This window comes from Ornithorhynchus anatinus, chromosome 1 (assembly GCF_004115215.2).
Source record: "Ornithorhynchus anatinus isolate Pmale09 chromosome 1, mOrnAna1.pri.v4, whole genome shotgun sequence".
In the NCBI taxonomy this organism is placed as follows: domain Eukaryota; kingdom Metazoa; phylum Chordata; class Mammalia; order Monotremata; family Ornithorhynchidae; genus Ornithorhynchus; species Ornithorhynchus anatinus.
In genome coordinates this window covers 7522639-7550414 of record NC_041728.1, presented here as the reverse complement: position 1 = coordinate 7550414, position 27776 = coordinate 7522639, and the positions used below count along the sequence as shown (strand labels likewise).

The 27776-nt window shown below is 44.7% G+C and overlaps 1 protein-coding gene across 2 annotated transcripts in view; it reads left to right on the top strand.

The window, feature by feature from the left end:
- The window catches only part of PLPP1 (phospholipid phosphatase 1), a 133029-nt gene that overhangs the window by 50832 nt on the left and 54421 nt on the right, over positions 1-27776 (top strand). The window contains exons 2-3 of one of the 2 annotated variants that reach the window (XM_029066405.2): positions 13352-13503; positions 21259-21539. In XM_029066405.2, coding sequence (XP_028922238.1) covers positions 13352-13503; positions 21259-21539 — 433 coding nt within the window. The remainder of the gene's footprint in view (positions 1-13351; positions 13504-21258; positions 21540-27776) is intronic. The other variant, XM_029066396.2, reaches the window with a different exon arrangement.

Genomic DNA, 27776 nt, shown 5'->3' with positions numbered 1-27776 from the left:
GAATGGATTTGGGATGCAATACTTGGGTTCCTTCCCTCTAGACCGCAAGTTCATCGTGGGCAGGGACCGTGTCTACTAACTCTGTTGTATACTTCCAAGCATTTAATACAGTGCTCTGCCCGAAGTAAAGATGATTGATTCCCTCGGGCAGCGTAGTCAGTGCTTTAAGGGGGACATGGGAGGATTTAGCCGTGCTCAGTTGCTTGAAGCCTAATCCCCACCTCTCGCTGTCTTGCAAGCTCTCCATGAGCCCTGGCTGGAAAGTTTTAGAGTCGTAACTCGGCCAGCCTGAAGCCCTTGCTTGCCCAAGTACCCCCTCAAGGTGTACCCTAAACTCGGAGTTTCCCTCTCTGTACTTTTTGTACAGGAGAAATCGGAAGACTTGTAAATCTGCGCTTAGTACATTGCTTTGCACATAGTAGGCACTCAATAAATACGGTTGAATGAATCAATCTGCATCTTTTACAGTGTCTGTTAAGCACCTACTATTCATTCATTCATTCAATAGTATTTAATGAGCGCTTACTATGTGCAGAGCACTGTACTAAGCACTTGGAATGAACAAGTCGGCAACAGATAGAGACGGTCCCTGCCGTTTGACGGGCTTACGGTCTAATCGGGGGAGACGGACAGACGAGAACAATGGCAATAAATAGAGTCGAGGGGAAGAACATCTCGTAAAAACAATGGCAACTAAATAGAATCAAGGCGATGTACATTTCATTAACAAAATGAATAGGGTAATGAAAATATATACAGTTGAGCAGACGAGTACAGTGCTGAGGGGATACTATGTGCCAAGCACTGTTAAAGTCCTGGGGTAGTAATAATAATGTTATTTGTTAAGTGCCTACTATGTGCCAAGCACTGTTCTAAGCACTAGGGAGGGGGAATGCTAGGTGATCGGGTTGTCCCACATGGGGCTCACAGTCTTAATCCCCATTTTACAGATGGACAAGTCATTTAACTTCCCTGGGCCTCAGTTGCCTCATCTGTAAAATGAGGATTAAGACTGTGAGCCCCACATGGGACAACCTGATCACCTTGTCTCCCCACCTCAGCGGTTAGAACAGTGCTTTGCACAAAGTAAGCGCTTAAATACCATTATTATTATTATTATTATTCCCTCACCTGCAAAATGGGGATTAAGATTGTGAGCCCTACATGACCCTGGGTCTGTGTCCAACCCGATTATCTTTTATCCACCCCAGTGCTTAATACAGTGCCTGGCACATAGCAAGTGCTTAACAAATACCATTACAAAACCCTTCCAAATTTTCCCTCTCTGGCTACACCTGGGGAGACCAGTCAGCCCGAGCATGTGGGAGGTGAAATAAGGGACAGGCCAGGTGTTGCTACTATAATAATTATATAATTATGGTACTTGTTAAGCACGTACTATGTTCCAAGCACTGTTCTAAGCGCTAGGGTAGATACAAACTAATTAGGTTGGACACAGTTCCTGTCCCACACTGGGTTCACATTCTTAATCTCCATTTTTTACTGATGAGCTAATGAGGTCCAGAGAGATGAAGTGGTTTGCCCAAGGTCAAACCACTTGCCAGAGGTGGGATTAGAACCCAGGTCCTTTTGACACCCATGCCCGTGCTCTATCCCCTAAGCCATGTTGCTTCTCCACGTTGTGTTCAGGCAGCCGCTCAGACTGGTTTTGCTTTACTGTCTTCCTTCTGGCAACAATCAGAGGTATTTATTGAGCTCTTGTTGTGTGCAGAGCACTGTACTAAGTGTTTGAGAGACTATAACCAGTCTTGGTAGTCACTTTCTCTCATTTCACAGGAGGAAAATCCCAGTTCTGGCCTGATTCCTCTTGATGCTGGATTGTCAGATGTCAAAGAGACCCTTGGTGCATCTCTATGTCTTTAAAAGCGCATGTTTAAAAGTTAATGTTGTCTTGTTTTTGTTTCGTTCTGTTTTGCTCTGCCATGTCTCCCCCGATTAGACTGTGAGCCCGTCAGTGTGCAGGGATTGTCTCTATCTGTTGCCCAATTGTACGTTCCAAGCACTTAGTACAGTGCTCTGCACATAGTAAGCGTTCAAAAAGTACTAAATGAATGAATGAGTGTTCCCAATTGGCAGTCAGGTTAGGCTGTGTGTTTTCCAGCGGTATTTTACCACGATAAGTAGGTTTCCAAATGAACAAATGCTTCAAGTGAGGACACATTAGAAACTTGATGATATAAAGTTGTACGTATGAAGACAAGTTTAGGAATCAGCAAGGCAAATCGTCTTTATTAGGCCGATCTTCAGCAAAGTGTTTTGTTTTTTTAAAACAAACTAATATAAATGTGCAACTATCTGCTTCTGTGGGGTATTGAGAAGCAGCCCGTGACGGGAAGCTAGAGAAGTGGAGTATGTTCTGTGGTCTGACCATTTTTTTTTTTGCGGTCAAAAGTTATCTTGCATCTTCCTATTGGTCTGGGAAAGAAATTGGAGGGAGTTTTTGTGGTTCTCTGTTAGCAGAGGAGATGAGCAGTGGCCTTTACCACAGAGTCTTTCTGCTGGGTTAGAAAACCACTGTGTTATCTAAAACTCTGCAGAAAGAGGAAGAAACTGTACTAACTTGTGAATTTTTTTTTTTAATCAGGGTAAGGTTCTGGTTTCTAAACGAGCTAGGAAAGATGATGCTGGGCAGCAGAATTAGGAGACAACAGGAAATATGGAGTGTATTTGAGGTACCTTCGATAATACTCAGCTGGTGTTGAATTATAGACGTTTCAGCTAGGTTGTGGAAAGAGCTGCTTCAGGTGTGGTTTGTGTTGGGGACCTTTCCAAGCAGGAAAGTTGAACTCTGAACTAGGAATATTATTTCCTCTTCTCCCCCCCCTTTCTGCACCACTCTGACTTGGTCCCTTCATTCATCGCCCCTCTCCCAGCCCCACAGCACGTGTGTACCTATCTGTAATTGATTGATTTATTCATATTAATGTTTGTCTTTCCCTCTAAACTGTCAGCTCTTGTGGGCAGGGAATGTGTCTTTTTATTGTTCTATCGAGCTCCCCCAAGTATTTAAGTACAGTGCCCTACACACAGTAAGCCCTCAATAAATACGACTGACTAAATGAATGAATACTAACCCAGCTTCTTGTTTGACCTTTGAGATTGTGAATGACTCTGATTTTTGAGGTCAACGGAGGAAAATAGCCAACCGGGCAGATTAATGCTTTGGAAGTGAGGTGGGAGAAAAGATCTAAAGATCTAATGGTGGACGGAAGACCTGTGTCTTTGCTATTTGGGGGGTCCTTATAACACTGCGGGAAGAAGTGACAATCAAATGTAATACTTTCAAAGCCTATTTAGTGTCAGTAGTGGGGCTTCCTACGAAGTACACTTAAGTGAAATGCTTTTCTCCGTACCATCATCCTTATTAAAAAATTGAATTTAGCTTCCTCAAGAGACTGTTGGTGGACTCTGTTCAAAAAAACCCGACAAGATCACGGTCCTTTTTTAAATTTATTTCTAATGGCATTTAAGTGGCTACTATGTGCCAGGCACTGTAATAACTGGAGTGGACGCAAGCCAATCGGGTTGGACACATGTTGGCGTGTGGGGGTTCACAGTTTTAATCCCTATTTTACAGATGAAGTAACTGAGGCCCAGAGATGTGAAGTGATATGCCCAAGGCCACTCAGCAGACAAGTGGCAGAGCCAGGATTAGAACCCAGTCCCTCTGATTCCCAGGCATGTGCTCTTTAGTTCCTTTTCTAAAGTCTATTACATCAACACGGCCAAATGGAAGGAAATATGGAGAAAATCAGTGGAGAGAGATGCGACAATAAGAACCAGGTGAATGTGCTAATGTTTCAGCACATACGTAAACAGGTTTAATATAATATACATGTAAATTTATATATAAACTATACACATATATATGAGTATCTTCATAGTGGATTAAATTAGTATGTTCATTTCTCCATTTAGTTGGGGGAAAAAACTTTGTGGGGCCGGCAGTATTTTTAGAGGACTTTGGAATAAAGCAGAAATCTTGGCAAAGCTCAGGGGAATGGGTTGAAGAGGAGAGCATTCCAAGATAGTGCAGTCTACATTACCAGACAGTGATCTAACATTATTCCCCAAATCTTCCATTCCATGTTCTCATTTTTTTGGGTAGTTTGCAAAGTACCTCCTCATCAACATCCATTTTTGCCCCCATTCCCCTGTCGACCCTCTCAATTGCTCTTAAATGTTTTCATCTGCTTTCTTCATCTCCTCAAGTATTACTGGGTCGCAGGGTTTCTGAGACCATAGGGATGTCACACCTGAAATTGAAGAGTCCTCGTGAAGTTATGGGTAGCCGGATTTAAACCTGCTTTACTTGAGGAATAAGTGCCTTCTCAAAAATCCTGGAACTGCCCCGTAACTCATTTGAACACCTCAGGGGCGGAGAGCCCAGCACAAGTCAAAATGTCTTGTCTCGGCATGGAATAGGGGATAGAGCACGGGCCTGGGAGTCAGAAGGTCATGGGTTCTAATTCTGCCTCCGCCACTTGGCTGCTGTGTGACCTTGGGCAAGTCACTTCACTTCTCTGTGTCTGTTACCTCATCTGGAAAATCGGGATTGAGACTGTGAGCCCCACATAGGACAGAGACTCTGTCCAATGAGATTTTATTGTATCCACCCCAGCACTTAATACAGTACCTGGCCCGTAGTAAGCACTTACAAAAACCATCATTATTATTATTATTATTATTTCTGCCTCATCAACCTCATCCCTTGCCCTGTCCAGCCAGAGCCGAGACCTGGTGCCAGGGCAGTTGGGACTGCCTTGAACCTGAGCAAGATAGCAGTAATAATAGTGATGAGAATAATAATAATAATAATAATATTTATTTAGTGCTTACTATGTGGCAGGCACAGTACTAAGAGGTGGGGTAGATGCAAGATCATCGGGTTGGACCCAATCCCTGTCCCACGAAGGAGTGACCTTGGGCAGGTCACACAACAGACAAGTGGTAGAGCCGGCTTCAGAACCCACATCCTTTGACTTCCAAACCCTTGCTCTTGGCACTAGGCCATGCCACTGTCGTCCTGGCAAATAACGTTTGCCCAGGAGGCCTGCCAGCTCACGGCTGCTCGCCGCCCTCCAGAGCCATCTCTGCGGACACCCGGAACTCACCAGGTGTCGGTAGCACTGAGGCAGGTATTCGGAGAAGGGCCTAATTTGGTTATCACTTTCTCCGGAGGCAAAAGAGAGGAGGCGTCGGATAATACTAAGGTCACAGTTTGTCTCCTTCTGTGAGGGAGCCTGCCAAAATCCTGTCAGGATCTGGCCTGTCTCCTACTTTCTGACTCTTAAGCCAGTCAGACGGGTCATATAGGGAGGTGGGGGCTCCCTCCTCCCCCCATATCAATCCCTGGCAGGCATCTCCCTGCCCACAGGAGCCAAAGAAACTCCTCACCATTGGCTTTAAAGCCCTCAATCCCCTTGCCCCCTCCTACCGCCCCTCCCCTACCCTCCTACTACAACCCAACCTGCACACTTGGCTCTTCTAATGCCAACCTTCTCACTTTGATCTCATCCGTCTCGCCTCCGACCTCTTGCCCACGTCCTGCCTCCGGCCTGGACTGCCCTCACTCCTCGTTTCCCACAGACAGTGACTCTCCGCCCCTTCAGAGCCTTATTGAAGGCCCATCTTCTCCAAGAGGCCTTCCCTGACTAAACCCTCCTTTCCTCTTCCCCCACTCCCTTCCGTGTCATCTTGACTTGCTCCCTTTATTCATCCCCCCTCCCAGCCCCGCAGCACTTATGTCCGTGTCTGTAAGTTATTTATTTATACTGATGTCTGTCTCCCCTTCTAGACTGGTAAACTCACTGTGGGCAAGAGACTGTGTCTATTCTATTGTTCCATTGTCCTCTCCCAAGCGCTCAGTCCGGCCGTCTGCATACAGTAAGTCCGTAAATACGATTGACTCACTGACTGACGGGGAAGCTGGCTGTGGCTGTTCCTCGAACCCCAGGCTTGGCGATCTGGGAATGCCGGCTCTGAATGAACAAGTCGCGAGTCTACCAGGAGGGCCTCGGGGCCGGGAGCCAGCGGCTCCCCCAGCCCAGGATCAGCTAATTGACCAGGATCCGGCACCGCCGCTGTTACCCGGACAGACTTGGCCACGCTGTAGCCCCGGCTGAATCGGGCTGCCCGGGCCTGGTTCTCCAGGGTGTGGCTTAGTAGAGAGGACACAGGGCACAGACCTGGGAGTCAGAAGGACGTGGGTTCTAATCCCGGCTCCACCTCATGTCTGCTCTGGGACCTTGGGTGACGTCACTTTGCTTCTCTGGACCTCGGTTCCCTCATCTGGAAAATAGGGATTAAGAGCGTCAGCTCCATGTGAGGCAGGGAGTCTGTCGAACTCCATTAGGTTGTATCTTCCCCAGTGTTTAGAACAGTGCTTGGCACATAGCGTTTAACAAGTACCATTATTATTATTATTAGGGGGCAAGCCAGACCCATGCAGCAGGGGAGGAAGCAGGGGAGTGATTTCTCTCATCCAACCACCCCTTTTTCTCCTTTGGGACCTAAACTCGTTGCAGGCAGGGAATGTGTCTGTTATATTGTTGTATTGTACTCTCTCAAGCGCTCAGTACAGTGCTCTGCACCCAGTAAGCACTCAATAAGTTCCAGTCAGTTCTGGCTGACTGACTCCTCTTACCACTTCTCCCTTTTCCCCTTGTCTCGTTTTCTGCCCCCTCTCCTTGATTTTCCTCCCCTTCCTTCTCCGGACCCACCCCTTTGGAAATGTCCTCTTAAGGGAACTACCTTTCTGGTCCCTACTGACAATCCATTATCAGATGATGCTGGCCAAGTCTCTAAGAACCTCCAGTGAAGGATCTAATTATTAATATCATCAAATTATAATATCAGCACTTGTCATTTTGGCATAGTATTAAAAAAAAAACAAACACCTAATAGTAGATGTTCATCTAGTACACTGTCTTACCGAAAGTTTTGAAAGTGATAAAGCCCCGTTTTTAATTTATTGGTTCGGTGGTTTTAACTGAGTAGAGGAGCTCCTCAGTTGGCTTTCAACCCAAGATTGGTTGACGTGTGAGTGTATAAAAGAAAGCTATGGCAACCTAATCAGGTTAGGGAAATGAAAGCACCTCACATTAAGAAATGGAAAAAAATCAAAGTACTCACTGAGATAGAAGACGAGAGCTAGACAGGATGCATGCTGTTGTGTGAGACTATCTTAAAATCAGAATTCTTATGACTTGAGAAAAGTTAGTTTCACTTCCTTAAAATGTAGCTCATTTTAAATTCAGAGGTGCAAATTACTGTATTTGTTAAGCGGTTACTATGTACCAGACACAATACTAAACGCTGTGGTGGATACAAGCAAATCAGGTTGGATACAGTCCCAAGTGGGGCTCACAGTCGCAATCCTCATTTTACAGATGAGGAAACTGAGACATAGAGAAGTGAAGTGATTTGCCCAAGGTCACACAGCAGCCAAGTGGCAGAGGTAGAATTAGAACCCATGACCTCCTGACTCCCAGGCCCGTGCTCTGTCCCCTATACCAAGCTGCTTCACTTAGGCAGTTTAACCCAAGTGTTTTGTGGTTCACTGTTCTGCCATAGAGACAGCGGAGGACACTCCCTCTATTCACCCAAACTTTCATTTTTATTTCTGAATATCTATGCTCTCCAAAAATAAGTTGGCTGCCTGGTTTCTCTGCTTCCAAAGGTGCAGGGCTGCCCGCAGGAAACCTATGCGTGGTTTTCCTTGTTAATTCTTTTATTCTGCCATGCGGATTTCTGTGCCTCAAGGGTAGGAGGGGGTAAAGGGAGGGGACTAGGAGCCCCATGTGTCCAACCTGATTTGCTTGTATCCACCCCAGCGCCTAGTACAGTGCCTGCCACATAGTAAGAGCTTAACACTCCACGGTTATCATTTAACTTCTCTGTTCCTCAGTTTCCTCATCTGTAAAATAGGGATTTGATACCTGTTTTCCCTCCTACTTAGGCTGTCAACCCCATGTGGGGACAGGGACTGGACCCAACCTGATTATCTAGTATCTACCCCAATGCTTAGTACAGTGCTTGGCACTTAGTAAATACTTCAGTTATTATTATCATTATTGGGAGAGAAAAGTGCTAGAAAGGCCTACTCCCCTTAAGTTTTAAAGCTATTTTATATAAATTCTGGTCTTCAGGAGGAAAGAAGGTCCCAGGACCTCAGTATTTTGTATCATCTCTCGATGGACAGATGGAAGCGAGGATGAGAAATGCTTCCTCAGTGGAACGACAGGAGGAAAATTACATAACTCCATAGTTATTTTTGCAGCCTCATCTATTTTGACTCACCAAAACACTATGTGGATAAATCGTGGCAAGGGTCTGGCCTAGGCAAAACCAGTTGAATTATAATGTTGATGCAGAGGGTGGAGAACCAACTAGAGGTGTATGAATTGTTCCAACATTCCACAATTTTAATTATTCATAATCCAGACCAATATTTGGTTGACTTGTCATGACATTTCCCAACCAAGCCTTGGCTCAGTGCGTTCTTGCTTTGTCATTCCTCTTGATCCTGGAGCAAGTTTCCTTTTTTTCAAAGGAAGGTAAGAAGCAAGACTGTCAGAATTCCATTTAAAAATGTGACATTCCCAAGAGGGATTTTTATAAATAAGCACATCACGGTCCTTTCAGAGGTTATATAGTAATAGCATGGCGTAGTGGATACAGCACAGGCCTGGGAGGCAGAAGGTCATGGGTTCTAATTCTGACTTCACCACTTGTCTGCTCTGTGACCTTGGGCAGGTCCCTTCACTTCTCTGTGTCTCAGTTTCCTCATCTGTAAAATGGGGATTGAGATTGTAAACCCCACGTGGGACAGGGACTGTGCCCAACCTGATTTGTTTGTATCCACCCCAGCGCTTAGAACAGTGCCTGGCACATAGTAAGCACTTCACAAATATCCTAATTATTATGAAGAAGCAGCGTGGTTTAGTGGAAAGAGCACAAGCTTAGGGGTCAGAGGTCGTGGTTTCTAATCCCAACTCTGGCACTTATTAGCTGTGTGACTTTGGGCAAGTCGCTTAACTTCTCTGTGCCTCAGTTACCTCATCTGTAAAATGAAGACTGTGAGCCCCACGTGGGACAACGTGATTACCTTGTATCTACCTCAGCGCTCAAAACAGTGCTTGGCACATAGGAAGCACTGAACAAATATCATCATTATTGTTATTGTTATCGTCATGAAAACAAAGTATCTCTAGCAAAAGAAAACGCTACTGTTCATTACTCCTCCTAAATTTTAGCAATTGGTTCTTCTTTTTAAGGACTCTTAGAAATCACACCCATCACACCTGTGTATTCTCTCCCAGTGCTTTGTGCAGTGTTTGGCATCCAATATACAATAAATACTATTATGACTATCTTAAATAGGTGCCATCATCCTTGAAAAACAAATGCTTCATTTGTTTAGTAACCCTCTTGAGGAATTTTCCAAGCCACCGACTATGAAAAACATTTGAGGAAGAAAATGGAAAATTGTAGATATGAGACAGTAGATGTGCATGAGTGTTTGTATATGTATACACACACACACACACACACACACATACATATATATGCATATATAAATATATGTACATGTATATAATTTGAAAAAGTTTAAGCGAGTATTTTTAGTTGTACTTTAGCCTGTAAAGGTTCCGTAAAGGTTGTGTCTTCTGAATTTAACAGGGCAGGCAGGTGTCTATATGTTGGCAAAGAATAATCATCTGATAAGGTCCCAAGGCAGCGATATCTAAATAGCCTGCTGGGTTCTACTGATTTGTTTTTCTTTCTGCCTTGGTTTCCATGTTTATTTCTGCAGAACTAGAGGGGTGTCAAGTTCCTGTGGCCAGGGCTACCACTAAGGAGCTGAAGACAGCCACTTTGCCCGTATAGTTTTAGGTTCAGATGGGCCATTGTCAGTAACTGGGGGCCAAGTGGGAGCCATTTTGGCAACTCTTTTTCTTTAGGCGTTCTGATGGTGGGTTGCGACTGGGCATCTTCAGGGTGGGACTTTTCACCCAACCCTCACCTAATCCCACCTCTGTCACCTGCCTGTTGCGTGTCCTTGAGCAAGTCACTTAACTTCTCTGGGCCTCAGTTCCCTCAACTGTGACGTGGCGATTCAGTATCTGTCTCCCTTCCAACTTAGAATGTGTGCGCTCCATGTGGGATCTGATAATCTTATATCTACCCCAGCGGTTAGTACAGTGCTTGCCACGTAATAAGTGCTTCTCACTATTATTATTATTATTATGTCACACAGCCAGGCAGCGTGCCGTTTCACTAGCCACTTTGGTCAACCCACAGGGAATCAGGATAACGGGATAACATCCGGAGCCATTCCGTCTCTCCGGTAACTCAGCCCGCTCCTTTTCCCCGGAGCAGAGTCTCCCTTGAGTAAGGAGAGGCCGGGCCCTCCGCAGAGATTGCAGAACACAAGAGAAAGTGTCCGAAAGAGGGGACTCTCTTGCACAATTTATTTATTTGTGTATATCAGTGTCTGTCTCCCCCTCTAGACTGTGAGTTTGTTGTGGGCAGGGAACGTGTCTGTTGTTGCAGGGTACTTTCCCAAGCGCTTAGTACAGTGCCTTGCACACAGTAAGTGCTCGATAAATACGATTGAATGAATGAATGAACAGTTGGCCAGTTGATTCATGGAAATCCTGGCACGCCCTTTCTGTGGCCCTCTGGTGAGCATCGCTCAGACACCAGTGATAACAGGAGGGCAGATGTGACCCACTGCCAACAGGACAAGCGGTTGAGTTGTTTTTGCAGTAGTGTTTCAGCAGGTGTGCTTCGCTTACCGCCCGTCCCCCACCACCCCCGTCACCCTCACTCCCCCATCCTTCACTTCTCAACCTCATCCCTCATTCCCTAGCCACCTGCTTCTTCTCCCTATATAATGGCTCTGGCCCTCAGGAATTTTCTTTTTTCCCCTCAGAGGAATTTGGCAAAATGCTAACCCGGTTTGGCCTCCTCTCTTTAGCAAGAGCCCAGCAGAGGTGGTAATAATGTTGGTATTTGTTAAGCACTTACCATGTGCAGAGCACTGTTCTAAGCACTGGGGTAGATACAGGGTAATCAGGTTGTCCCACGTGAGGCTCACAGTTAATCCCCATTTTACAGATGAGGTTACTGAGGCACAGAGAAGTTAAGTGACTTGCCCACAGTCACACAGCTGACAAGTGGCAGAGCTGGGAGTCGAACCCATGACCTCTGACTCCAAAGCCCAGGCCTGTTAAGCACTTGCTATGTACCAAACGCTTTACTAAGTGGTGGGGTAGGTACAAGGTAATCAGGTTGGTCACCGTCCCTGTCCCACGTAGGGCTTCCAGTCTCAATCCCCATTTTACAGATGAGGAAACTGAGGCCCAGAGAAGTGAAGTGTCTTGCCCAAGATCACTCAGCAGACAATTGGCAGAGTGAGGATTAGAACCCAGGGCCTTCTGACTCCCAGGCCCCGCACTCTATCCACTAGGCCCCGCTGCTTCTCTGTGACTGCAAGGAAGTTAAATATTCAAACTTGAGACCAGCAAGACATTTCAGTCACTCAATATTAAAATCCTATGAGGAGGCCTCTTTCTAAAGTGATAGTGGTGAGTGAGTGTTCAGTTGGTCCTCCTTTATGTCTCTTGTGAGGTCTCCTGAAGGATTCTTTCCCTTTTTTTATGGTAACGTTTAAGCACTTACTTTGTGCCAGGCACTGGGGTAGATACAGTCTAAGTAGGTTGGACCCATTCAGTGTCCCTCATGAGGCTCACAGTCTTAATACCCATTTTACAGATGAGGTAACAGAGGCTCATGGAAGTTAAATGATTTGCTCAAAGTCAAAAGACAGATAAGTGGCGGAGCTGGGATTAGAACCCAGGTCCTTCTGACTTCCAAGGTCGTGCTGTATCCAATAGGCCATCCTGCTTCTCGTTCCTCCGTTGGGTTTCAGAAGGGGACATTGATGGTAGGATGACGGGGACTGTGTCCGACCTGATTCTACCCCAGCGTTTCATGCAGTGCTTAGCACATAGCAAGTGCTTAACTAATACCATCATCGTTATTATTCATGCTAGAACTTTGAGTCATTTGCTACAACTGTCTTTTGGTGGTAGGGAGTGCAGAGGAGAGAAACCCAGTCAGAGCCTAAAAATGAAAATGAGCTAATTCCATAGCTTTCCATGGACGTGTATTACTCTTCTAAGGAAACTTCGAAAAACAAAAATAGGCACCTGGACTTTTAATTGCAATAGAGGGTTGATTTTCTTAATGTTCTTTCTACTGTGAAGTGAGTCTGTTACCATAAGACTTTCTTTTCAACCACACCATTATTGTATAAATAGTTTTGGTGAATCTAAAATCAAGATGTGCAGGGAGAGGGTGTACAAATTAAATAACACTTAACTGCTAGTTAAGGAGATTAAGCCGAGGGCGAATGCTAACAGGCAGGTTTCTCGATGTTCCTCGGTGCCGGCAAGCGCTTCTTCTAGATAAGAAAGTTGGGGCCCATGCATAAGGAGACTGGCCATTTTGTCCATCTCCCTCTGTGTTTAACCCAAGTCATCTCGTCTGAATGAAGGGTGTCCTCGTGTGACTCATTGTGGGCGTTGGGCGAGGTGGGATGAAGGGCGAAAGAAAACCAAACGAATGCATTTCTGCAGGACGGAGATTCTAGCCACTGTGCAGACGACACTAGGTTGGGTGGTTCTCCTTCGTCCTTTCCGCTAAAAGATGAAATGACCGAGTGGAACCTGCCATCGAGCTCCGACGGAGCTTTTATGGAGGGCTCGGTTTCTTAGGTTTCTCTTAAGAACGTAGCCAGCGACCATGGTCTTCTGAGGTCAGAGTGTGGTCAGTGGAGCCGTGGGTCAGTAGGTGCTGCTATATTTAGGGTGACTCATTTCTGTTCTCTGTGGGTTTTCTTGTTTTTTTTCTTAACAAGGTAAAGAAATGCAGATAAGAACTCCCAAAGCATCTCTGGGTGAGGGAAGATGAGTGGATCGTAGACGGGGAGGTAGGTAGGGTGGAGTGTCTCAGAGTAGCCAACCAACCCATGGGAAAAGTGGTTCTCCAATCCATTTCCTCCCCGGGGGGAGGAACTTCCAAAAGACTATTTAATTTTCTGAAGAGAAACGCCTCCCGCCTTCTCTCCAGAGGAATGGGATCCCAGCATTCTCTCCACACCAGCCAACTCGCTCCTGCCTGCTCTCTTCTTTCTCTGTGTGTGTGCTGTCTTCCGTTTCTTTAATGCCCACTACTTTCCCCAGCACACTCCCTCGGATAATCGTGCCATTAGCTATGCCACTTCCTTTTTAATGATATTTGTATTTATTCCTTTTGCTAGCTGGATTGCCCTTTGCAATTCTCACCTCAAGACATGCCCCATTCAAAAGAGGAGTGTTCTGTAATGATGAGTCCATCAAGTACCCTTACAAAGAAGACACCATTTCATATAAGTTATTGGGCGGGATAATCATTCCATTCAATACGATCGTTGTAAGTTAAACCTACTTTTCTCCAAGCACATCACTTTTTGCGTGTGGGCCGTCGTTTCAAATTAGTAGTTTTGGTGAATTAGTGTGTTATTGGTTAATCGATCAATCAGCGGTCTTCACTGAGTGCACACTGTATGCAGAGCACTGTACTGAGCACTCGGGAGACTAAGATATAATAGAGTTGTAGATTTAATCCCTACCATGCTGAAGACTGTCGGCCATGGGTACCAAGGATTTTTGGAGTGGGCTACTTTGGTGAAATTACTACTTTCCCCAAAGTCTCCCATCATCCATGTTTAATAACAATAATAATAGGATTTGTTAAGCACTTACTGTGTGTCGAGCCATGTTCTAAATGCTGGGGTAGGTGCTAGCTAATCAGATTGGACACAGTCCCTATCCTATATGGGGCTCACAGTCTTAATCCCCATTTTACAGATGAGGTAACTGAAGCACAGAGAATTTAAGTGACTTTCCAAGGTCATACAGCAGATAAGGGTGGAGCCAGGATTAGAACCCAGGTCCTTCTGACTCCCAGGCCTGTGCTCTATCCACTAGGCCATGCTCCTTCCCTTTACTCCCAGGCTGTTTGATACGAAATTCACACATCCGGCACGTTGAACTCGTTGCCCCATCAATTTCATCTACCCTGCTGTGGTCCCTTTTATGGCCCCTTCCTGGACTGCAGGTGCCTAATTTACTAACGAAATAGGACCTTGAGGCACTGAGAGAACCCGGCTCCTTAGAATAAATGTAATACTACGTTGGTTTTTGTGTAGCACTTTTTTTTCCCCCGAGTACGCTCACATTACTCATTTCATTTTTGCCCTCACAACAACCCTGTGAGGTAGGTAGAAAGGCAGGTATTGTGTTATTCCCATTTTGTAGATCAATCATCATCAATATTTATTGAGTGTTTACTGTGCAGTGGATGTACCTTGAGGAAACTGTGGCACGAATTGACTTACCCAAGGTCTCACAGCAGGCAGAGCTCGGCCTCCAACCCAGGTCCTCCGGCTTTGAGACCGGCGCTCTTCTGCTACCCAACACCGCCTCTCCATGCTAAAGAATGTTTAAAAAAAAAAAAAAGAGAGAGATGAGGCTTAGGATCACATTTTTTCAATCGAAATGCGCTTCATCCAGTGAAAGTAAATACAGTTTCAGTCACTATAAAGCAGGGTGGTTCATTCATTCAGTCGTATTTATTGAGCGCTTACTGTGTGCAGAGCACAAATTTATTTATCTGGATAGTGATCTAGTCTTCCAATGGGAATGACAGATGATAATACATCAGTGGTATTAGATCCTGTGCTTAGAACAGTGCTTGGCACATAGTAAGCGCTTAACAAATACCATCATTATTATGTTTACATTTAACATATTCATTCATTCAACAGTATTTATTGATGCCTACTGTGTGCAAAGCACTGTATTTCTACTAATGATAATAATAATAATGATGGTATTTGTTAAGTGCTTACCTATGTTCCAAGCACTGTTCTAGGCACGGTGGTAGAAACAAGATTCATTCATTTGTATTTATGAATATGGGACTCACGGTCTTAATCCCCATTTTACAGATGAGGGAACTGAGACACAGAGAAGTGAAGGGACTTGCCCAAGGTCAAACAGCAGACAAATGCCAGAGCTGGGATTAGAAACCATGACCTTTCGACTCCCAGGCGTGGACTCTATCCTCTAGGCCACGCTGCTTCTCATAACTAAGTGCTTGGGAGAGTACAACGTAACAACAAACAGACACATTCGCTGTCCAAAACAAGCTCACAGTCTGGAACACTGTTTCTCAATGCATTTATTTTGAAAATATTAGAATTACAAGCGTGTGTGTCTTCCTTCAAGATCTTGTCATCGCAGACTAGGGCGAGATGGGGGAGACACTTGATTTCATTGCTTCCCTGTTTTTGATTTGATGGTTTCAGGAGACTGCCATGAAGGAAACAAAGCCCCACTAAAATGTATAACTAACTGTGCTTCCTCAGATTTTTTAGTAGTTATGAAAACAACACCACAAGTTAAGCCCTATTTTTAGGGGGTGCGAGTATGTTGTAATAGGTGAATGGGAGCTTTTTTCCCTTCCTCTGTGGATAATCACACCACAGTAAATATGCTTTTATATAAATAGGCCATTTTAGGTTGTTTTTTCCTTCATTATAAATGAAGATTGTTTAATATTGAAAATATGGTGCTGCCCTGGGGGATAGGTCAGCTGGTGGTGGCTGAGAGTATGGGAGAGGGAGCTATCAAATACAAACATGACCATTTTGAGAGTTAATTTTAACATTCATACTTTTCAAAAATAACATCTCCAATTTAAGAAAATGCCATCAGAACCATTTGACCGGAGTGACCTAGTACTTTTTGTCAGCTCAGTGCCAGAAAGTGGTGCTCTCTGGGCTAGGTGAAGAACAAAAGACAGAATATTAAAACCGTTCAGGATGGCTAAAATCTTTTACAGTGCAATTGAAATGTTGTTCAGTATGTTAAAGTATTTTAAATTAGGTAACATCCCTAGGCTTACAAATGCACAGTAGAAGAAAAGAAGGCTAGCTACTCATTATTACTCAGTTCCTACTTGAAAATGAGATTTCTTTCACAACTCTTTTCATTCATTCAGTCGTATTTATTGATCGCTCACTGTGTGCAAAGCACTGTACCAAGCACTTTGACATTATGCAAAAGAACATATTCTGTTAAGAACCAATTTGGTTCAAGATTTTTGGGGTTAAGGTTCACAACAAACAAAAGGACACACTTCTTCATACGGTGGGTGGTGAGCATATTGACCACAGGAAGTTATGCAGGCAGAAAATAGCAGCAGACCCGAGGGGTTTGGATGAATTCATAACGGGCTCGTAGCGGGGGAGTGGAGGTGGAGAATTTGATGGGTGATAGGCGGCACATCCCTACACATTAGGATTAATGCCAAAGAGAGCAGCCCGCCTATCATTCTTCCAAGCATCCTGTTGCCATTGATAGAAACAGGATACTGAGGTGGATATGTTTTTTATATGGTCTTAAATTTGTCCACACAGAAAAATGAGATTCGTGTTGGTGACATGTTAGCATTCTGTTGAAAGGGACAATTTTAGAAATATCAAATGAACAAAAATAATTCCCTTTTGTCCCCCTCTGTCACAGTTTTCAATTTCCTAGTATTCTGCTTCCCTCAGTTTCAACCCCTGCCTACGATGATTTTCATCATCAATCTTATAATATAAATATATATAAATAATAGTATAAACTAGTTATGGGAAGGGAAAGTGTCTGCCAATTGTGTAGTGTTTTACTCTCCCAAGCTCTTAGTATAGTGCTCAGAACATAGTAAGTATTCAGTAAATACGATTTTATTGATTGCTACTAATTGTGGCTTTTGTTAAGAACTTACTATATCCCAAATGCTGTACTAAGCACTGGGCAGACACAAGATTCATTCATTCAATTCATTCAATCGTATTTATTGAGCATTTCCTGTGTGTGCCAAGCACTGTACTAAACACTTGGAGAGTACAGTTGAGCAATAAAGACAACCCCTGACCACACTGGGCTACAGTCTAGTAGCAGGGAGACAGACATCAAAACAAGTAAACAGGCATCAATATAAATAGAATAATAGATATACAGACATCAAAACAAGTAAATGGGCATCAATATAAATAAAATAATAGATATATACATATATACATAAGTGCTGTGGGGCAGGAGGGGGAGAGCAAAGGGAGCGAGTCGAGATGACGCAAAGGGAGGGGGAGCTGAGGGAAAGGGGGGCTTAGTCTAGAAGGCCGCTTGGATAATCAGGTCCCACAAGGGGCTCACAATCTAAGTAGGAGGGAGAGCAAGTATTGAATCCGCATTTTGCAGATGAGGGAACTGAGGCACAGAGATGTTAAGTGACTTGCCCAAGGTCACACAGCAGGTACGTGATGGAGCCAGGATTAGGTCCCCTGACTCCCAAGCCCTTGCTCTTTCCTCTAGGCCACACTGCTTCTCAATCAATTGATTAATGGTATTTATGGAGCCCTTAGTGTGTGCTGAGCACTGTACTGAGCGCTTGGGAGAGTGCAATTTAACAGCATTGTTAGGCATGTTCCATCCCGGATGAAGCCCCATTCCTCTTGTTCTTCAGTAGCCCCTTTTATTATGTCTTTTACTGGATGTTGTTGAGGACTCAGTGGCAGCTGGGGAGCAAAATACTTTGTGTATAATAGATGGGAAGAGATTTTAGTACATCTTCTCCCCGTACTCCATCTTTATAGCCCCACAGCTTGTCGTCTTCTTAATGTTTGGTGGAGGAAAGAGACCCGGTAGCCTTCCACAACACTACCCTGTTCCAAATCCTGAGAGTCCTCACCATCAGGAATCACAGGGTTAGAGAAAACCTCAGGAAGTCATCTGGTCTGTCTTCCCGGCTCTTGGTTGAATTCCATCCACACCATATACCGTTGCGATAGCCCTTTCACCGGCCTACTGTGAGTTCAGCCCCCCTTTCCTAACCCCTGTGGAGATGGAGAATAGTTGTTCACTCCGAGTAAAAGCCTTTCACATACTTAAAACCCATTATTAAAACACCCCCTAGGGTGTTTTTTCTAGGCCAAGTGCTCTCATTTCCTTTCTTTTTTAAATGGTATTTGTAAAGCGCTTACTCTGTGCCTGGTACCATATTAAGCTCTGGGGTAGATTCAGATTCAAGCTAATCAGGTTAGATACAGTCCAGATCCCACGTGAGGCTCACAGTCTTAATCCCCATTTTACAGATGAGGTAACTGAGGCAAAGAGAGATTAAGCGATTTGCCCAAGATGTCACAAGCAGACAAGTTGCAGAGCTTGGGATTGGAACCCAGTTCCTCTTTATTTAACAAAACAGAGCTCCTTATCTTCCCACCCAAACCCTGCCCTCCCCCTGACTTTCCCATCACTGTTGGGGTCTCACAAGTCCATAATCTTGGCATTATCCTTGACTCCTCTCCCTCATTCAACGCACATATTCAATCCATCACTAAATCCTTTCGGTTCCACCTTCACAGCATCGCTAAAATACTCACTTTCCTCTCCATCCAACCGCTACCCCTCTAATCCAATCACTTACCCTATCCCGTCTTGATTACCGACCGTATCCGCCTCCTCACTGATCTCCCAGCCTCCTGCCTCTTCCCACTCCAGTCCATACTTCACTCTGCTGCTCGGATCGTTTTTCTAGAAAAACATTCAGGCTATGTCTCCTGACTCCTCAAGAACTTCCAGTGTTGCCCATTCTCCTCCGCATCGATCGGAAACTCTCGCCATTAACGTTCAATCCCCTTGCCCCCTTCTACCTCATCTCACTACTCTCCCAGCCCACACACTTTGTTCCTCTAATGCCAACCTTCTCACTGTACCTCAGTCTCATCTCTCTCGCCACCGTCCCCTAGCTCACGTCCTGCCTCTGACCTCGACTGCCCTCCCTCTTCATATCTGACACTTATTCTCCCTGCATTCAAAGCTTCGTTGAAGGCCCATTTCCACCAAGGGACCTTCCCAAACTAAGCCCTCTTCCCTTTGTTCAACTCCCTTCTACATCTCCCTGACTTGCTCCGCTTGTTCATCTCCATGCCCAACCCCACAGCACTTTTGTAATTTATATATTTATATTGTTAACTGTCTCCCCCTCTAGACTATAAGCTTGTTGTAGGTGGGGAATGTGTCTTTTATATTATTATATCATACTCTCCCAAGCCCTTAGTACAGTTTTCTCCACACAGTAAGCACTCAATAACTACGATTGATTGACTCTAACTCCCAGATCTGTGCTATTTCCACTAGGCCACTTAAGCCTCATAAGCCCCGTTTTCCAATCTTGTAGCCATTTTTATTGCCCTCCAAGAAGTAATACGAAGTGAGCCTCCTCTCACCTTCCCCCTTTCTAAATTGTTACTGACATGATTTGAGAATGTTGGTCACTCTCTGGAAAAAAGGGAGATGCAGGAACCCCTTTGAGCTATTAGGCCACCAGAGAACTTATGTTGGAGAAATCACTTAGGCACTGGGATGAATAAAGCCCATTCTGGAATGAAATGGCTTCGATATAATAATCCCGCAAATTTTAAAGGTGGAAAAGGAAAGCAGAAACAACACATGCCAGGCGAGTGTTCCATACCACTCCTTTAGATTCCCTCCTTCCCTTTTTCCTTTGTTTACAGGCAAATTAGCTTTACAAGCAATGTAGGTCATGGTAGACCAATTTTTTTGTTGTGAAATGGCAAAGATTTTCTGAAAGCAGTGGGGAAAGGCTGAATCATGTTTGAAGGGCCTTGCCATCTCCAGAAACTATCCAAACTGTAGAAGATGAAGGTGCCACCCTATATTTTTTCCCTGCTGCCTCCCCGATGACATTTGGAGGGTCAGTTTTCTGCAGACCTTTTTTCGGCTTTCACGAGTTATCGATTCTTTATCGATACTCTACTGTGTGTTTATGCTATGGGTAGCAAGGCTGTAGCTTTTTATTACAGCAATTACAATTTGATATTTATTTTTTTTTAGCCAACCTCTATTTTTCTTTTTTTTTCGCCTAGTTTCTTAACCTCTTTACCTTGACCTTTCAAGAATTGGGGAGTTTTGACTTGAAACACATTATAATAGTTTAGGAGCATGTGGTTTTGGTTTGTTTTAATTTAGGTGTCTATTGCTTCCAATGTCTTGTTCCATTTTCCCCTTGAAGCTTTTCCTGTGGTGAATGACAATTTCCAAAAAAATAATATTTTTAAAGATGAACATCTGGGAAAGTTCACTGAATTGTTGGCTTTGAGTAAACCTGCCTTTAGGTCTGCCAAAGACAGTGTGAAATATAAAGGAAAGATATTCATATAAAAATAGATTTTTTTTTTTAAGGAGGGGAAGCACCAAGAATGGTTTTTACCAAATATTTTATGAAAACTTCCTGGAGGAAGCGGGGTGTCAAAATCTCATGGAAGAGTTGAATTTGAAAAGCACACCCAGTTCATAAATGCCCTTTGGAACTTTGACATGACAGTCAGACTTGGGGCCCTTTATTTGGGGTCATGAATTCCCCTCGCCTCCTCCCCATTGTCTCTCTGGCCCAGGGAAGACTTTTCTTCCGAAGTAGGTTAAGAGCTAATGAGATCTTGATGCAGCACAAAGTGTGTTTCACAAGCAGGATGCTTTCACTGGCTCTTCAGCGGGGTATTGTGGGAAAGTTCATTTCTCAAGAATTTCAGGGTCTCCATCTCCACTGTCCCCCCATTTGAGCCTCTTTAAAGCCACACTTTTGAAACGATAGAAAGAAAATGAGAGTAAACAGGAATCTCATTTCGTAAGGAGGCTTTTGCTGGTATTTTAATGGTATTTTTAATGGTTTTTTTCTTGAACCTATTTTTTTTTTTTAAAGAGGTATTTGCTCAACCATCCCTGTCTGAGGCAATTTCCTGAATGGACTATCAATAAAGTGTGGGTTTTTAGAAAGTATTTCTAAGAAAAAGATAACTTAGAGACTAGAAACAGTTTCTCTTCCTATAGACTGTGAGCTTATTGTGGGCAGGAAACATGTCTGTTCTACTCTATTGTACTCTCCCAAGTGATTAGTACAGTGCTCTGCACAGAATAAGCGCTCAGTAAATAGGTTGACTGAAATATGCATTTTTTTTAACATGATCAAAATTTTCCCTTTTTCGGTGTGTCGAGCTTTGTTGAAATTTCTCGACCGTTAACCTGTCTCTCTCTCTCCCCCCGTCTCTGTGTCTTTCAGATCATTCTGGGAGAAGCGCTATCTGTTTACTATAACCATTTGCACTCGAACTCCTTTGTCAGGAATAACTACATAGCCACTATTTACAAAGCCATCGGGACGTTCGTGTTCGGCGCGGCCGCCAGCCAGTCCCTGACGGACATCGCCAAGTACTCCATCGGCCGGCTGCGGCCCCACTTCCTGGCCGTCTGCCAGCCGGACTGGGACAAGATCAACTGCAGCCAAGGTTACATCGAAAACTTCCCTTGCCTAGGGAATCCAGTCAGAGTCAACGAAGGAAGGTGAGCCTCTCTTCTCTATAGGTATTTAAGGCGGCTGCTTTGAAGTTTAACCGTGCCATCCAAGTTCTAAAGGCTGTCCCCGAAGGTGGGCCACTAGTGAGTAACTCCTCTGTTCCTTTTTTGGTTCCATTTTCTTCCTCGTCCTTTGGCCGAGGCGGCCCTTAAGACTGAGGAGCAGCATGGCCTAGGGGTCTGGGAGTCAGAAGGACCTGGGGTCTAATCCCGGCTCCGCCACTCATCTGCTGTGGGACCTTGGACGAGTCACTTCACATCTCGGCCTCCGTTCCCGCATCTGTAAAATGGGGATTGAGACTGGGAGCCCTATGTGGGCCAGGGACTGTGTCCAACACATTACCTTGTATCTATTCCAGCGCTTAGTACAGTGCCTGGCACATGGTAAGCGCTTAACGAATACCACAGTTGTTTACTCCTGTTATCACCACCCTTCTTGGAACCGTTCAGTGACTCCCACTGAATTGGCCTTCACCAACCCAGCCCTCATTTTCCCCTACTCCCTCTCCCTTCTGTATCTCCTGTGCTCCTGAAGGATCTGGATCCTGTAAGCATTTGCCGTTCTGTAGTCTGTAAGCTCGTCGTGGGCAGGGATTGTGTCTGTTTCTTGTTATACTGTACTCTCCCAACCGCTTAGTACAGTACTTTGCACACAGTAAGCACTCAATAAATACGATAGAATGAACGAATGAAGTTATCCCCCACTCTCAGCCCCACGGCACTTACGTACATAGCTGTAACTTATTTTAACGTCTGTTACCACTTCTAGATTGTAAGCACCTTTTGGGCAGGGAAATGTGTCTACTTTCTCTGTTATATTCTCCCAAGAACTGAGTACACTGCGGTGCTTACAGTAAGTGCTCAATAAATGTCATTGCCAGCTGGATTGAAATATCAATTCTTGTCTTGGATCTTCCCCAGTTTACCTCAGCCCACCCCTTCCCTTTCCGTTTTTTCCCCTCTATCTCTACCCGTACCCTCCGACTGTCAGACAGACCTATTTGCTATCCTTCTCTAAGGCTTCTCTCTCCCACGTTCCACCTTCTACTGATAGTTTTCATGCCTAGGACTTCCTGGCCTTTTTTTTTCTGTATACTGAACCCATTCAGGCTTTCCAACTTATTTCCAAGCCCATCTCTTTTAGGAAGGCTTCCCAGATTCATCTAGATTCACTTATCATGCCAATCTATCCTAAAATACTCTTCCTGCCTTTATTTATGTGCACATCCAGCATGTTATTTCTGGATTCTATTTATATAGCTATCCTATATTTATATCATATCTGTATTTGTCCATCCAATCTCCCCGCTGGATAAGAAAGGCCTTCAGGACTATGTCAAACCAAAACTCAGAAGCACTTCCCATCCCCCTCCTTCTGATAGGTTTTGTAACACGGAACAGCCAGCGATTAGCAATGTTAATAACTTCACCAAATCATCATGTGATCCTGTCATGGATTGGCTCCAACATTTTGGGGTTGCTAGGTCATCAGTGATTCTACTCCCTTTAGTGTTAATCTCTGAGCCGAACTTTTGTCAATTGGTGAAAGTGCTTAGATTCCCGCAAAAGGCTTCTTTCAGAATGTATGTTCTTAAATTCAGGATAGGAGTGTCAGGAATATCACCTATACTGTGAGTTAACTCTGTAGTAATGGAAAAGAGAGTGGTTTGTCTTAGGGGTTTGGTTTTTTTTTTCCTTATGGATTTTTAACTTCCTTTGGATCATGGGGCTGGAGAACGAACTGGAAGGAATTCAGATCTTTCGTTCATCATATTCCGTCTCTGCCAGTTTTTCCTACTAGCTTTTTGTTAAAGTGCTAGGCTTTCCTTTAACAAGCCCCACTAAGAGAAAAATATGAAATTAAGGCCAAGTTCTGCCCTCAGATAAGCATTTATAGCTCCCACTGCAACTGGTAGGAATTGTGCTTGCTGTCAGAGAGCAGAACTTGGCATTTACTTTGGAATACAGTGTACGTTCTCTTCAAGACTGGTTGAAAAAAAATGAAAAGCAGAATGCATACTATTTGTTAGATAAACACCACAGATAAACCACAATTTAATCCTTAGAGCGATAAAGTGTAGGGTGACAGTCTCGTTCTAGTGCCAGGCCTGGCTTTCCAGTGCATGTCTATTCATGGTAATCCTGTACTTTGGCCAACTGAGGCCTCTGTCTTTTGAACCGGAGCTTGCTCCAGGTGGCGGTTTGTTGGATGGAATTCTCCCTCAGAAGAACCCCATGTTTATTTCTTCATTCCAGAAAGTGTAAAATTGGCTTCTTGACCTGCACGTCTTGCCGGTCTGCCAACTCCAGGTAGGAAGCCAACGGCCAAGCCAGGTGGTTTAAAAAGTTAAACTCCCACTTTCTCGAAAACATTCACGGATAAAGAAAGATCAGAAATAGATTTTTTGAGCTACTGAGTTGCCGTTTTGTCCCAGACGGTGAAAGAGGTTAGAGGAAAAAAACAACGAAGTCCTCTTTGAAGATCACATGTACCTAAGCAGAGGGAAGAGTTGAAAAATTATGGCCTACTCCATGCCATAGGCAAGGACGCTTCCTTGCTTCCAATTTGATTTATAAACTTTTAGTGTGTCAGCATAGCCAGATAATTATATAAAGGAGAAGTGGGGGACAAAGTCAGATGGGCGGTGAAGGAATAAGTTAAAAAATTCTGAAGGCAGATGAGACCAGGTGAAATACTGGAGAACAACTATTGAATTAGGCACTGCAGCTGTTTGCCAAACTTGATTTACAAAATAGTGGGAACCATTAGACTTCAATTTTTCAAAGATAGAGTCATTTGAACGGAGACCTCCTGTAAGGTATGCCAAAGCCGGTAGGACTACAGGAAAGAGACTTTTATCTCCTGTTTTTTGAGTCTCAAGGAGTATGACAGGGAGACTAGAAAAATCCCGATAACAATACCCCAAGTTTCCTTTTTAATGATCAAGAAAGTGGCACTAATGTAACCAGTTGGTCTCTTTGATTCTGAAGCTAATATTCAGGAATGTTAGCACCACAACGATAATAAGGCTAACAGTGTTTAAAGCCTCCAGCAAGCTTAAAGTACTTTACCAACATGATCCCTTCCCCTTAGAAGGCCTGCAAATTAGGCAAGTGGCCATGATGGTTGTCCCTACATCCACTTGAGGGTGAAAAGTGAAGTCAAGACTAGACTAGCGTGAAGCACTTCGAATGGTGAAGCACTTTGGCGAAAGAGCTGAGCGAAGGATGGAATCCGAGTCTATCAGCAGCAAGTCGAAGGCTCTGACCATCACACCGGTGATCCTTAGCAAGGAGAATACCAGGGTTTCATGAGTACAGAATAATTAATCAGTGAATCTGTGGTTTTCATTGAGCGCTTACTATGTGCAGAGCCCTGTCCTAAGCACTTGATGGTCACATTTTGTTAAGCACCCAATACTGTACTAAGCGCTGAGGGAGATACAAGATAAGCAGGTTGGACACAGCTCCCGTTCCTCCTGGGGCTCATGGTTTAAGTGATGATTATATCCCTCGGAAGAAGAGGGACGGGAAAAGTATTTGTGAACTCTTTCTCTTTGACTTTTTGATGTGGCATAAAGTAACTGCACCGTTAGAGATTTCTTCTGGTAATAATAATAACTGTGGTATTTGTTAAGCACTTACTCTGTACCAGGCACTGTACTAAGCGCTAGAAGTGGGGGTGCGGGGGAGATACCAGCAAATTGTGTTGGACACACACATCAGGCTCACGGCCTTAATCCCCATTTTACGCATAAGGGAATGAGGCCCAGAGAAATGAAGTGATTTGCCCAAGGTCACCCAGCAGACATGTCGTCCTTCTGACTCTCAGGCCCGTGCTCTACCCACTGGGCCAAGCTACTTCTCTGGAGACTCTGCTGTCCTCTTTCCCAAAGACTTTATGCCCTCCACACCTTAGAAGCCACCTTCCTGTTCGAAATCCCAAACTGCCCCACAGCTGGTTCCTTGGGGATCAAGGGTACCTCTTCTAGGGTGAGACAGTGGGGTTCTTGTAGGGACAGTCATTCATTCAATAGTATTTATTGAGCGCTTACTATGTGCAGAGCACTGTACTAAGCGCTTGGGATGAACAAGTCGGCAACAGATAGAGATAGTCCCTGCCGTTTGACAGTCTGAACTCTTCATCCATTTCCTTCCTTTCCTCCCTGCCTCCACTCTCCTCCTCCCCCTCATCTGGAGCCAATTACGAGTTTCTCCACTGCTCTGGGAGAAGGGGAGAGCCCCAACCTTTGGGAAGTCAGCTGGGATTTGGGTTCCATTGATGGATGTGAGTTCCTCATAGCTCTGTTGGGGGTAATAAGGGTGTGTCCTTGGTGGTGGTGGTGGTCGTAATAATTGTGGTATTAAGTGCTTACTATTTGCCAAGCACTCATGGCGTAGTGGGCAGCAGCATGGCAGAAGGTCATGTGTTCTAATCCCGGCTCTGCCACTTATCTGCTCTGTGACCATGGGCAAGTCACTTCAATTCTCTGGGCCTCAGTTCCCTCATCTGTAAAATGGGGAGTGAGGCTGTGAGCCCTACCTGGGACAGGGATTGGGTCCAACCCGATTTGCTTGTATCCACTGCAGGGCTTAGTATGGTGTCTGGAATGTAGGAAGCATTTAACAAATGCCATTATTATTATTATTATTACCAAGTGCTGGGGTAGATCCAGTAGAATCCCATTAGACTAAGTCCCTGTCCCTCAGGGAAACACAGTCTAAGGGTGAGAGAGATTTGGTTGGTTCTTACACCCTTCTGTGTCCCCCATGCATTTAGATTCACACCCTCTTCACCCTACCCTCACCCACACAGCACTGAATAGCTGTGATTTGTCTATATGAAAGTCTGGCCCCGCTCTAGACTGTAAACTCACTGTGGGCAGGGAATGTGACGACCGGCTCTGTTTCAGTGTCCTCTCCCAAGAGCTTAGTACAGCGCTCTGCACACGGTAAGCTCAGTAAATATGATCGGGTGATGAATTAGGAGCCCACTCTTTGACCGTGGATGGTTTCTCATGTTGCCAGAAGAGTCGCTCAACTTCAGATCTTTTCAGGGGCGGGGTTGTGCGGCATTAGGGCAGAGTGAAATACCGGCTCCCTGAACATCTGCCTGACCAAATGTGAAGTAAGGAAAAGGGCCTCTCTTGGTCTCCATCTACATTCAATAAGGGAAGCTACCCGTCCCGTCACAACAGTTTTGCTATGGGGCCTGTGAACCTAAAGGCTCGGCTTAGGTTTTATAGGTTTTTACAATGGCATTTACAGATGTTCGATATTCAAATGAAGGAAAAGCCCCTCTGTTTCCCATAAGGTCTCACTCCTGAGTCAGATGCAGTGTGTATCTGATTGTGAAATAGAGCAGTTAAATCGTGAGTCCCTGCTGGAGTTTGGAGCGTTCCCGTTGGCCTTCGCCTTACATTCGTATATGAATATATATATATATATATATATGTGTGTGTGTATATATCTAGTGGGGGCTGAAGGCCCCACGGCTCAGCAGAGAATTGGGCAGCTGTTCTCCAGTCATCTTTTTGATTTCCTGACAACTGGAAATGAATCCATCCAGATGAGCCACGGAGAATTCCGTATTCCGAAGCAATCCTTCAGGTTGGATTCTAATGTCAACCATGCTGGGTTTCTCCCCGGTGTGTTGCAGAGGACATGCCCTCCAGGAGATTATTAATCCCCTCTCTCCCTGGCCCTGTGCCCACATACAGCCAGTGGGTTAAGCGATACGGCAACTCATGAGCCCTCTTTTCCTTTTCTTCAACTCCCTTCCACGTCGCCCTGACTCGCTCTCTTTATTCATCCCCCCGCTCCGAGCCCCACAACACTTACGTACATATCTGAAGTCTATTTATGTTGATGTCAGTCTCCCCCTCTAGACTGTAAACTCGTCGTGGGCAGGAAATGTGTCTATCAGCTCTGTTGTATTGTACTCTCCCAAGCACTTAGTACAGTGCTCTGCACACAGTAAGCCCTCAATAAATGTGATTGACTGACAGTGTGTTCTTCCATTAACTGCTGCCCTTGGTCTGTTGGCCTAAGCGGGGAAGATTTTTGGTGAAGCGGGTGTTCTTTGGTTCCTCCTCCACAGCGAAGGGAATAGCCGGAGTCTTGGATGAACCCTGGCAGGAAGGAAGAAATGCAAACTCCGGTCTATCGTTCTATTGTACTCTCCCAAGCGCTTAGTACAGTGCTCTGCACACAGTAAGCACTCAA